General features: G+C 49.8%; 1 protein-coding gene across 3 annotated transcripts in view; it reads left to right on the forward strand.

Annotated features, from left to right (window-relative positions):
* Nucleotides 1-11407, forward strand: part of LOC117883669 (poly(U)-specific endoribonuclease-like) — a 36469-nt gene extending 25062 nt beyond the window's left edge. The window contains exons 7-9 of one of the 3 annotated variants that reach the window (XR_004647365.1): nucleotides 4049-4250; nucleotides 8711-8814; nucleotides 11293-11407. Coding sequence is in view for 2 of the 3 variants with exons in the window: in XM_034783243.1 (XP_034639134.1) it covers nucleotides 4049-4312 (264 nt within the window). In the remaining variant the exon portion in view is untranslated. Of the gene's footprint in view, nucleotides 1-4048; nucleotides 5339-8710; nucleotides 9694-11292 lie in introns of those variants that run through there. The other 2 variants (XM_034783253.1, XM_034783243.1) reach the window with 2 other exon arrangements.
* Nucleotides 11408-12769: the final 1362 nt, after the last annotated feature.

The following is a 12769-nucleotide window of genomic DNA, read 5'->3' on the forward strand; positions in this document are numbered from 1 at the left end:
GGGTCGGGGAGCCGGGGGGGTGCGCCGGGCCCGCGGGGCTGGGAGCCGGGGGGTGGTCGGTCGGGGCCGGCACCCCAGGGCCCGAGCCGACCCAGGCTGGAGCCGCGGGGGGACCAGCCTGGGCCGCGCCTCCTCCCCCGCCCCCCTTACCTGCTTCAGGCTTCCCGCGAATTAAATGTTCGCGGGAAGCAGGGGAGGGGGCGGAGACTTTGGGAGGGGGCGGAGTTGGGGCGGGGCCGGGGCCCCGGGGAGTGTCCTCCATTTGGAGGCACAAAATATGGTAACCCTACCCACCCACCCACCAGTGCCCCCCCACCACATCCCCTGCCGCCCCAGCACTGAGCTCCCCGCCCCCCCCAAACATGGGATCCACTACCAGCACACGGTGGCCGAGCCCTGGCCCAGCCGCGACTCTGTCCCCATGCGGGTGGAGCTGCTGGGCGGCGCGGAGCGGGAGTACTTCCAGGTGGCGGGGCAGCTGCGGGGCGGCGCGGAGAACACGGCCCCCTCCCTGGGCTTCGCAGTGCTGCTGGTGGCCGAGGTGGATCAGTTCATGCTCACTGCCCTCACCCCCAACATGCTGGCGGCTGAACACCTGGAGAGCTCCCCGGACCTGCTACTCTTCAGCCTCACCGCGCCCTGGTCCAGCCCCAATGGGCGGGAAGGCGAGGATCTCCGGCTGTGGGGCTACTTGCTCAGCACCGATGAGCCCAGCTGGCCACTCACCTCCTCACACACTCCGGGAGCCCCTCTCGCCGCCTCCGCAGCCCGGGCTCAGCTCCAGGGGACCCCACTTCCCTCCCTCCCCGGCTCCTCACACACTCTGGGCAGGGCCACCCAGAGGATTCAGAGGGCCTGGGGCAAAGCAATTTCGGGGACCCCTTCTATAAAAAAAAGTTGCAATATTATCATAACATGTATTTGGAAACATAAAAAATTAACTAGTGAAATACATTCAAAAATTAATTTGTAATAATTTGAAAATACACTAAATACATTATTTAAAAACATTAAATGCTTTAATGGTATGTATACATTTGCAATTACATAATGGGCTGTTGCTGGGTGATGGTTGGTGCCAATGGGCTGTCGCTGCCTGGGGTGGTGCTGCTGTTGCCCAGGGCTGGGTGGGGAGCTGGGCTCTGGGTTGGGGGGTGCAGGCTCACAGGGGCTGGGCTCAAAGCTGGGGGGCTGGGCTGTGGGAGGGATGGGGTCGGGGGGGTGCCCAGCTCAGAAGGGCTGGGCTCGGAGCTGGAGGTCAGGGCTGTGAGAGGGATGTGGTCGGGGGCAGGGCCGGCTTTAGCAAGAGCGGGGCCCGATTCCTGGGGGCGTGGCTTGCCACAAGCCCCGCCCCCAGGAATCGGGCTGCGCGCCGGCTGGAGCTCCAGCCGGGGTCGTGGGGCTTGGGTCTGGCCCGGAGCCGCTCAGCCGGGGCCAGAGCTGAGCCGGGGGGCCGGGCCCGAGCTGAACCCAAGCCGGACTGGACCCAAGCCGGGCCAGGGGGCCGGACCCGGGCTGGACCCAAGCCGGGCCGAGCCCGAGCTGAGCCGCAGGGGCCAGGCCAGGCCAGGCCAGGCCGGGCCCGGCCCGAGCTGCGGGGGCCAGGCCGGAGCCGAGCTGCAGGGGCCAGGCCGGCGCGCTCGGCCAGAACCGGGGCTGACGCCCCAGGGCCAGAGCTGCTGGGGCCGGAGGTGCTCGGCCGGAGCTGGACTGGGCCGCGCCGCGCCTCCCCGGAGCGCTTCTCACATCCCCCTCCCACACCCCTGACTCAGCTTACCAGGTGCTGCCTGCCTGCCCCTGCTTCTTTTCAGACTTCCTGCGAACCTCTGATTTGCGGGAAGCAGGGGCAGGGGAGGAGCAGGGGGTGGAGTGTGCAGGGAAAGGGAGGAGGGGGAAGTGAGCTGGGGGTGGGGTGGAGAGCTGTGGCGCAGGGCCCTCTTAGCGCAGGGCCCAATTCAGCCGAATCGGCTGAATCGGCCTAAAGCCGGCCCTGGTCGGGGGGGTGCCCAGCTCAGAGGGGCTGGGCTCAGAGCCAGGGGTCAGGGCTGGTGTCCGGCTCAGAGGAGCTGGGCGTCAGGGCTGTGGGGGGATGGGGTCAGGGAGGTGTCTGGCCTCGACCCCTTTCCATGCCGCTTACCCCCTCTCCCGGACAGCGCTGCAGCGGTGTGGTGTCTCCAACGGGGCCTGAGTTCCTGCCGCTCGGCCACAGCTCGCAGCCCCGCCCCCTTACCAGCTGAGACGCCGGGGGATGGGGGAAGACGGAGGCGGGGGGAGCCTCCGACATACTCGTGGGGGCCCCTGCAAATTGCCCCACTTCCCCGCCCCCCCCCGGCGGCCCTGACTCTAGGAGCCCTTCTCACCACCTCAGCCCGAGCTTGGCTCCAGGAGACCCCGCTTCCCTCCCTCCCTGGCTCCTCACACACTCTGGGAGCCCTTCTTGCCGCCGCCACAGCCCGAGCAGCGGTGGCAAGAGGAGCTCCCAGAGTGTGTGAGGAGCCGGGGAGGGAGGGAAGCGGGGCCCGGGATGCAGGGAGGGAGGGAGGAGGGGGCCTGCTGCTGCTCCAAGTCTCCCCAGGGCGGCCCGGCGTTTCCTCAAGTGGGCTGTGCAGGGTGCTGCCAGGCTGGGCAGGGAGCGCGGATGCCGGCTTGCGCGCTGACAGGGCGAGTGGCTGGGCAATGCCAGCTCCCAGCAATGCCGCCCCAAGCAAAAAAATTAAAATTATAAAAGGGGGAGCAGAGTGCCGCCCCTTAGAAAGTGCCGCACCAAGCGCATGCTTGGAGGGCTGGTGCCTAGAGCCAGCCCTCCCCATCTAATGGGATTTGGAATCCATCTCGCACTGAATTTCAGTGGGAGTTGGGGGACTCACTTCTTAGACTCCTTTGAAAATCCCAGCTATAGTTGAATCAAAATGGAAATCTACCAAAATATAGGATATTTCTGAGCATGCCACCAGCACCATCCGTTACTTACTGCTCACACTCCTCAGCCACTTGGATACTTATAGTGATGAATGCTATAGAAAAACGTAAGGAAATTTAAATTGGCATAAATATTTAGTGCTGTTTACTTCAGTAGTACAGGATTGACTTAAGATACTGTTCTAAGTGTTAGGAAAGATAAACCTGCTGCCTAAGTTCTTGACCCATAAACAACAGGAGCTTCTAAGATTCTAAAGAAGATTTACTGTGAGATCCAGGGCTGTGTACCCCCCTATAATAGCTCTGCTTTACCTCCCACATTTTACATATACAGAATTGATAATAAGCACTATAGCTGCTCAGAAGTAGAGTCTCCCTGGGGCAGTGTGGCGGTGACTCACCGGTGCGGCGCCTCCTGCTGGTCATCCAGGGAATTAGCTCACCAGCCTCCAGAGCGCCCTCTGCAGGCCAGTGTCTCACCTTGCCGCTGGCCCTAGTGTCCCTTTTCTCAGGGTTCTGCCCCCTGTAGTCTCGCTGGGTCTTCCCTCCCCAGGGAACCCCCAACCCCACCTCACCTCAGTCTTGGGCTACTGCCAGTCACCATCTAACCCCCGCTCACTGGGGTGGACTGCAGTATAATTGGCAAGGAGGGTTTGGACCTGCTGCCTCTGCCTACCCATGGGCTGCCCCTCTACAACCCCAGTACCTTCTCGGCCTTTAACAAGGCCTGCAGCCTGGAGTTTTTCCAGGCCGGAGCTCCCCAGCTCCTCTGGCCTTTCCTCAGCCCTGCTCCAGTCTAGGTACCCTGCTCAGCTCCCAGCAGCCAGGCCCATCCCTCTCAACATCTAGAGAGAGACTGTCTTTGCTTCTAGCCCACTGTCCTCTTATAAGGGCCAGCTGGGCCCTGATTAAGCTGGCTGCAGCTGTGGCTGCTTTCTCAATCAGCCCAGCCTTTCCCCTGCCACAGCCCTCTCCCAGGGCTGTTTTAAGACCTTCAGGGCAGGAGCGGGGTAACCACCCCGCTACACTCCCACATTTGTATTTGCAGAATAAACCTGAATGTGAAAATATATCTGTCTGGTCATATTGAGTATTCAGGGATTTTCATGTCTTTTATTTTTGATTACAGCCTGATGAAGATGATCAAGTTCTGAGCCTACAATTCAGCTGGAAAGGTCTAGTAAAACCTGTGGGAAGCACCTTTATTGGTGTCAGCCCTGAGTTTGAATTTGCCCTCTATACAATCATTTTTCTACAGTCTCAGGAAAAGGTCACTCGTGAGATGGTGCGGATAGAGGAGTATGAACTACAGATAGTTGTGTATCGCCATGGTAAATACATTGGAACAGCGTATCCTGTCCTCCTTAGCAGCAACAATGAAGATTTGTATTGAAAAGGGCCAAGCTAACCTGATTTTCTTTTTGAGTTTAACTGTAGTTTTGTATAATTTTAAATGTCATGTTTGGAATAATTTCCTTTTGTTCTGTATTAAGATGCTTAACCTAAGATGTGCCTTTTAAAGAAACGTTCAGTGCCTGTCCAGGCTTTGAAATCCTTTTTATCACCGTAACCCAAGGATGAAAGAAATTGTACTAAAGTGCCTTCATAAATCTGTACTTTAACTTCCTGACCAGACAACAGTTTTTTAAACTATCCCCTATTAAAATGAATATAGGGTTTTGATCAAACCATATAAAATACAGACCAGAATATCCCATAATAAGTGAGTCTTGTGGCGTTAGTGTTGAAATTAAGCCCTCTGTTATAGCAGTGTAAAACAATACTGCATAGCTGTATTTTGTGTTCCCATCCTCAGTTATAGGCTGAGAAAAGGATTTCTGCCAATGGCAATCTGGACAATTATGACATTATCCCTCCCCTTCCCAACCAGCACAAGCCTTATGGACACAGAAGGATTTCCTGGAATGAAAGTCAGTGCAGCATTTATCACACTACATCTAATCACTCTTCTACAGGACAGGACACATCTTAAAACAATGATTAATGAAGATTAGCAGGAAGCCAGAATAAGTTGACTGCCTGAAGCCTGAGCTCTGAGGAGACAGCAAAGTCTCTGTCAACCCCAAAACCTATTAAACTCCCCAAAAAACAGAACAGAATGTGGCAGGGGATGGATTCTCCAAAAACAATTTAAAAATCAGTAGTATACAGTAAGAGACTTTAGGCAAGGAAAAATACGCCCGTGTCACTTGGGGTAGAAATCCAAATCTCAGCTGTACAGGAGGAGTCTCCTGAGATAGTAACTACAAATAACCTGCTGAAAAACTCTTGGCAGACAGTGAAACTTAGGAAAAGGAAGATAGGAAAAGACAAAAGACTCTAGAGATCCTGCTGGCAATGGCAGAAGTGAAGCTGAACAAGAGAACTCAGATACCTGAGGAGTAACCTAAAAATTAACTAAAAGAGATTTCTTGGAAGTCACCAGGAATGAACAGTTAGCAGTAACAATGTTAATGTTATAAAGAAAATAGTTTGCGTTAACTGGGGAGCTCATAACTCTGTGATAGCATGTTCTCTATTTTAAAAAGTAGAGAAGACAATAAGAGGGAGTGGATTGTTAGGGGGATCCCTAACAGGAGTGGAGGGCCTGGAAAATATAGAGAGGAGTTTGGAGGAACCTTTAAGAGTTCTGTGTAAATCCTCCCCATGTAACTCAAATAAGTGGATGGTAATCTATCCCTAATGGTGTGGGTTAAGGTCCCATAGGACGAGAATGTACTTCCTTTGGATTGAAAGAGAAGCAGTACAAGTGTTCATGGGAAGAGCACAGGAATTTGGTATTAGCAAAGGGATTTGGGGACTCCTTTAAATGCTATGTTGGTGTTTTGTGTGTGGATTTAAAGTAAGAGGAATGAAGGAGAGGGGAGGGAACTGACGAGGCAGGGGGGAATTACTACAAGAAATAGGTAGGGAGGTTTACAGAACAGAAACCAAGGTACACACTTGCATACACAGAGTAATAGGAAATGAGACATTGGCCATATAAGTGGTCAGGCCATCAAACAGCAATCAATAATTATCATAATTTTTCACATTTTCAATAAGCTAAATAGTTATTCTCAAAAGCTCTTCCTTTCAAAGTAGTATCTTTGAATGCCAAAGGGCTAACTAATGTCATTAAAAGGAAAAAACATGCTCAGATTATTCTACTTTGAGAAAGTTAGTTTCAGAAGGGTCAAATTATATATAGAAATATGAATAGAAAGCTCTGACTACATTCCAGTATAACATCTCTTTAAATTAGTGCTCACTGTTGTAATGCTTGTTGTGTTCCTGATATTTTCATAGCAAGGATTTGTAAATCTACTACTATTTCCTAATTAGTATTAAAAATGATTCACCTCTTGGGCCAGTCTTCACATGAGCCCCCCACACAAAATCGAGATGGACAAGGTACAAAACTCCCACTGACTTCAGTGAGGCCAGGACTTCTCCTATATGTCATCCCCAAACAGCATCTCCATCAGCACAGTGCCCCCTAACTGGTTATTGTCTGGCTATACCGAAAGAAGAACAGGAGGACACTTGATACGGTTTTAATCAGGCCGCAACTTTATTATTAGATGTCTGAGACTACCCGGCAGATAAAAGTGTACAGTGCAGGTAACTCCATGTTCATTCAACAACTACTCTGTGGGCTTCTGAAAGCCCCCTCTTTTTCCATCCAGGTCCCCCAGCCAACCCATTGCTGAAACCTTACCATACTCCTCCGAATGAGGGTTAAGGTGAGCTATAAGAAAAGTGGGTTGGTACCCTGCTGTGTGAGTCAGAGTAACACCAAACTCCCCCCCCCCCCTTCTGCTCCTTTAACCAACATCTGCTTTTTAAGTCCTTTTCCAAGCCATTTAGCTGGTCACTGTATCCCTTCCCTATGGAGCACCCGCACTAGGCGGCCGCCCCACATAATGAGTTGCGACACCATAGCCTAACACCTTCTCCCCTCACCATAACAAAGCTCTCCCTAATCCCACCATGGGGAAGGTGAAAAAAAAGCCCACCCCGCCTAGGCCAATCTTCCTTCCCAGCCTCCCTAGAAAGGAGCGGCTAGTGCGATGCCTGCAGCAGGGCCTGATCAACCTCTTTTTTTTGCCACCTCAAGGAGAGGGAGGCTGGCTGCTGCTCCACCCGCTCCCAGGAAAAGGGGCTTCTCCTGCTGGGCTTGCCCCTTTCGAACTCCCCCACCCTCCAGTCCCTGGGGATGACTCAGCATCCCCAAGCTGACCCACTCCCCCTTTTGCAGTTTCTGAGCCTCACTCCCCCTCCTGGCCGTAAAGCACTATTCCCTCCTCCCCCAACTTAAAGGTGCAGCGTGGTTATTAGCTCTGTACTGAATCAGAAGGATGCACATATAATACCAAATCATCCCCCAAAGCCCCCCGCTTTAGAAGACCCAGGAGCCTTCCCTTAAGACCAATTGGGTATCAGGTAATCAGTCTAGGTGCACTGCCCCCTCCCCCCCACTGCCTCTTAAAGGGTCCCTCCATGTGTTAATAAAGGCCACTTCATCATTTTAATTAAATGAAATTCTAGTGTAGTTTAAAATATGTTTTTTATTTAATAGTTCTTATTGCTATACTGGGCTCCTCAGGCCTGGCTTCCTCTCAATTGGGGCTCAGCTGCCTTGCTGGGCTCCTTGGGCCTCCTTTCTGTTTTGTGGGAAAAAATAAGTGTCGAAGCTCGCCCATCAACAGTGCCAAGCTAAACAGGTACTCAGAGCAGACTGTGTAACTCAGCATACCATGTTATCTTCCCTCCTGTCTTACATACTGTGATGAGTAGTCAGGGGTGAAAGTAACTTAAAGGACTTACTGGTACTCCAGAGTCCTTGGGGGGGGGCCTCAACTGGAAGAGGCGGGGCCTTTAAATCACCATCGGAGGAGGCCCAGGCCTCTGGCGGAGCTTTAAAGGGCCCGGGGCTCGCTGTAGTAGCTGCAGCTGGGAGCCTCTGGCCCTTTAAATCACCACCAGAGCCCTGCCGCTGCTACCCCAGGGCTCCAGCAGCGGGGCTCGGGTGGCGATTTAAAGGGCCCCAGAGGGTAGCGGCAGTGGGAGCCCCGAGCCCTTTAAATTGTCACCCGAGCCGCGCTGCCGGAGCCCCGGGGTAGCAGCAGCAGCTGGGGGCTCGGGTGGTGATTTAAAGGGCCCGGGGCTCTGGCTGCCGCTACCACCCCAGGCCCTTTAAATCATCCCCGGAGCCCTGCTGCCAGAGCCCTGGGGTAGTGGCGGTGGTGCTCCGGCAGCAAGTTAAAGGGCCCGGGGCGATAGCGGCTGCCACAGCCCCGGATCCTTTAAATAGCCACTGGAGCCTTGCCACCGCTACCCCAGGGCTCCGGGGATGATTTAAAGGGCTCGGGACGATAGCTGCGGCAGGCGCCCCTGGCCCTTTAAATCACTGCCCGAGCCCCGCTGCCGCTTCCCCAGGGCTCCAGCAGCAGGTCTCTGGCGGCAGTTTAAAGGGCTCGGGACTCCAGCCGCTGCTGAGAGCCCCAGGCCCTTTAAATTGCCACCAGAGGAAGCCGATCCGCCTCAGTACAGCACACCAGCTCTTGCCGATACGCCCTAGCAGGGCATACCGGCTTTCACCTCTGTGAGTAGTGAAATAATTAACTGGGGTCCTGCTTCATGCCAGGGCTAAATGTCCTGTGGGCTCTGCATGGTGATGAAATTGTGTCTTGTCTCCACAGGCAGCTGTACTCTTGGAACAGCTATCCTAATTAATCATTGTTGGTTTTGGGCCTTCAGTTTTCAACTTTATTGATATTAATTGTAGGCTGCTGGAGGTGGATGGTGAGCAGGTAGCAGCTATGCTACTCAATCGAGGCTTGGAGGCTGGGAGCTGTGGGAGCGAGAACATGTGCTACGTGCAGATGGCAGGTAAACACATGAAAGATTGCATGCTGTTAATCACGCCTCAGGAGCTTGCACAGGGTTATGCTATCATTGCCTGTAGCCTGTCTCCCAACTAGGAATGCACTGATCATTAAAATGGAAACCCGAGAGCAGAAATATGCTTTGCTAAGCCTTTGTTGGCCAGGACTGAGAGGGAGGAGGGTTCTTGACAACATTATTGAGTTAAATAACAGACAAAGGGTCTTATTTAATTCTTGGTGACTATGGACACCAGGCAGGTATCACCCGCTTGATCAACACATCCTTACACAAAAGAGACTTTCTCAGATGTGATCCCAACAGATGGGCTCCCACAAGACTTAGTGATCAATGCACACCACTACACACACCCCTACATGGACACTGGCTTGTTGAATACTTGACAGAGCCATCGAGGGGCTCTTGACTCGTACACACACTGCTCGGATAATGTTTTCTCCCTAAGAAATATCATGAGATTTTTAAGAAAAGCTGCCTGCAATATCATGCTTTCACAATTCCAAGATGGAAATGTTGCCTGTGGGGATCATTGGGTAGTTTGTTTAAGAGATTATCTTTTGAACACTCTTTAACATTCCACTCTAAACATTCAGCACAAAATTGACCTGATTGTGCAGCATTTTAAAACAATAAGAAAAAGAATCTCTCCTGTCCAGACCCATTCAAAACATATTTCACCATCTCCTCTGGCAGTGAATTTCCTAACCAGTAACTCCATACTATACACCACCATCGCATAAAGCAATTGTTGTCTGCCTTTTTGTTCTCCCTGACGGGATCAAAATAATCATACATAGACTGTCAACATTTTAAACTGATAGAAAGTTTATTTAAAGCAAAGCTCTATTAGCAAAAAAAAAAAAACCACCACATTTAAAAAATGTAAGTCAGACTAAGCCAAGGAGGTCTGTTAAAGAATTATTGCTTTTTATGGAAAACATTTCCAAAAATTTACATGCTGAGTTTTCACTGTAATAAGATGAAAAAGCTGCTGCCTTTTTTTCTTTATTGCAATATGGTGAATTTTAACAAATTATATTTTCATTAAATCAAAAAGGTTTTATACTAATTGTGGTAGCAAGTTTTTCATTTGTTTGACACCTAACATCAGATGTTTCTATGAACGTTTCAATTAAAGTCCTGGTTCTTTTTTACATTGGCCATTCTGTGAAATTCTTGATTTAAGTAACATCATATGTGACTAGTTTCAGGGCAAATCCAAATTCAAGTATCTTTTTATGGGTGGCTGTAAAATATATTCAAAAGGAACTTACATCAATTCACACCAGCTAAGGATTCTATTATTCATAAAATAAACAGTAATTTGCATTTTAGTAATGGGTACATTTTAAACAACCTGTAGGAATGCTTGTGTTCTATCGCTTCTAGCTTCTGTTGTATAATGTGGTGTCGTACAAGACAGCTTGAAATGTCGTTCTTGCACATTCTCCCTCTAATGTCAAACTGAATCTAAAGCGAGATACAAATGCATCCTCTATTTATTAAGTAGATTAAAAAGTAGCCTCTGTTTATATTCAGCTCAGCTGCTATTCGTTTCAGCAAAATAAGAAAGGGTAAAACAGAGTGAAAAATAATTAATCATCTTGTTTGGCTACGTAGCTGTTGTGGGGGGCCTACTTCCTCAGCTGGCATAGTATCAATGCTCCATATAAGAGAAACATTCCAATAAAATGAAATTTGAGTCAGCAGCTCCAGGCCTCTGCTCGCAACTCTTGGCCACTTACTAAAAGCAAATTAAAAAAATCTCGGAACAAAATGATAAAGTGTCGTTTCAACATTTTCAAATGATTTTTCAGTTGGTTCATCTTTTCATTTAGAATTTTACTGCGATTTAAATTAAAAAAAAGAATGTAGAGTCATCAAGTCATAGAATTTAAGGCCAGAAGGCACTTCCAGTTCCTCTAGGCTGACCTGTATAACACAGGCCACCAACACCAATAAACCCAACAACATCTATGCTAAACCCAACAACCAAAATTAGACCGAGGTATTACAGCCCACAGAAGACAGCACTAGTATGTGCTATAGGTACAGAATAGGAAGGCCTGAGGTGCACCAGTGTTCAAGGCCTCTGCAGTGGCAGGGAAATGTTTAAATGAGATAGACACAGATAAGCACCCCAGACCCCACACTGCAGGAAAAGGCAAAGAGGGTAAAACAAAACAAAATATTTTGTTTTGGGCCAAAAAAAAAAAATGTTGCATTTGACCCGAAACAATTTTTTTTTTTGAGTTTTGATTCCTCCCCCCCCCCCCCAAATCATTTAAAATCAGCCCAAAACAAATTTTAAAAATTGTTCAGTTCAGCCACTGAATCAAAAAATCTGTCATTCATACAGCTCTACTCAGCAAGCACCTGCATTTAGCAGAGTTAATACTCTGCAAACCTGGCACAGTTTCTGTTCTTTTTTTTTTTTGGTCATCAAGCTGTTTTCTCTACTAGATAAGTGCTCCAGTTTCCTTCCCATGGAAGAGCTCTTCTCTCAAAAACAAACTCATCTCTGCAGGGATCAGAACTCATCTCAGTGCAGTCTCACTCTGAGCATGCTGACGCAAGGAATATGTTCTGTTTGCAGGTCTGGGAGATGTTACATGTTCCTGCTTTTACTCTACCTCTCTGTGTCACTCATTCTGCATTCCTTCTCCCTTCCGGACTATCACGGGTAAAAATCTAAATCTCTTCATTACACTGTGTTCAGTACACTCCGCCAAGGCAAAAACACTCTGTAAAAACAAACCTATGAATCACTCAGTGTCATTACCTCAGTTTAGTTTCGCTGTTCGATCCATCTTTGGTCTGAGAAAAGCAGTCATATCTTTTTTATTTTTATTTGTTTTTGTTTGGCAATGTACTGCAATGTCAGTTTTGATTAGTAACTCCATACAGTGCACTAATGCTGATGCCCAGTCTGGGAGACCGAGCTGGGACAGTGCCAGCAAGGAAGCCAGGATTGGGGAACAAAAACATGCCAGTCTAGCAACAGCTTTGGGGCAGAGGTTCCAATGCAAGATGAAGGAGCCACAACTTTGAAGGAGGCACAGCTGAAGCTCTGGAAGGAAGCAAGCCTGTTACATCTTCCAGAAAAGGCATATGACAGACCCAGGCATATGACAATACAGAGAAGACTGGCCTGACTTGCAAGGCTACTGGTTAGGCACCCAAGGGCAGAGGAGAGCATGGGCCATTACAATCAACTAATAGACCTGAGGGGATTCCAGAGGCTTTACATGGCAGCAAGAATGTGGGGCATTTTATGGATAGAGACACTTACCCAAAGGATCCAAAGTCAATACTACTGGCCTGGATAGTACAAGTCAGTTGAGGACTGGGTAAAGGCTTGTTATTACAGTGTGGCCCATAAGACAATCCTTACTTTAACCAAAGCCTCCAAGGTTGCTGCCCAGAAGGACAGCCCTCTAAAAAGGATAGCCATGGATATTCTGGGACATCTACCTATCACAGAGAGGCAGTCAATACGTCCCAACTATAGCAAACTCCTTCAATTGGGCAGGTGCTCATCCACTGCCTGACGAAAAAGCACAGATATTTGCTACGGTACTTGTTGAGCAGTTTGTCTGCTAGTACTGCAGACCTTGCTCCTTGCCACTGACCAAGAGTGAAACGTTGAGTCACGGTTGTACCAAGAGGTATGTGACCTGCTCGGGATAAACAAGATCCATACTACATCTTACCACCCACAGTCTGTTGGGCTGGCGGAGCACCTAAACCATACACTGACAGCTAAGTTGTCATTCTTTGTAGACATCAACCAACCGAAATGGGACAGCTTGCCTCCCTACGTCATCATGGCCTATAGGACTAGCATGCAATCACCCACGGGGTGCACGTCACATGTGGGCATGTGGTTGGCCTCTTGGTAGAAGTTCTGGATGGGGCAGATGTGATGGAAAGGAATGCT

The sequence above is a fragment of the Trachemys scripta genome, chromosome 1 (assembly GCF_013100865.1).
Source record: "Trachemys scripta elegans isolate TJP31775 chromosome 1, CAS_Tse_1.0, whole genome shotgun sequence".
In the NCBI taxonomy this organism is placed as follows: Eukaryota; Metazoa; Chordata; order Testudines; family Emydidae; genus Trachemys; species Trachemys scripta.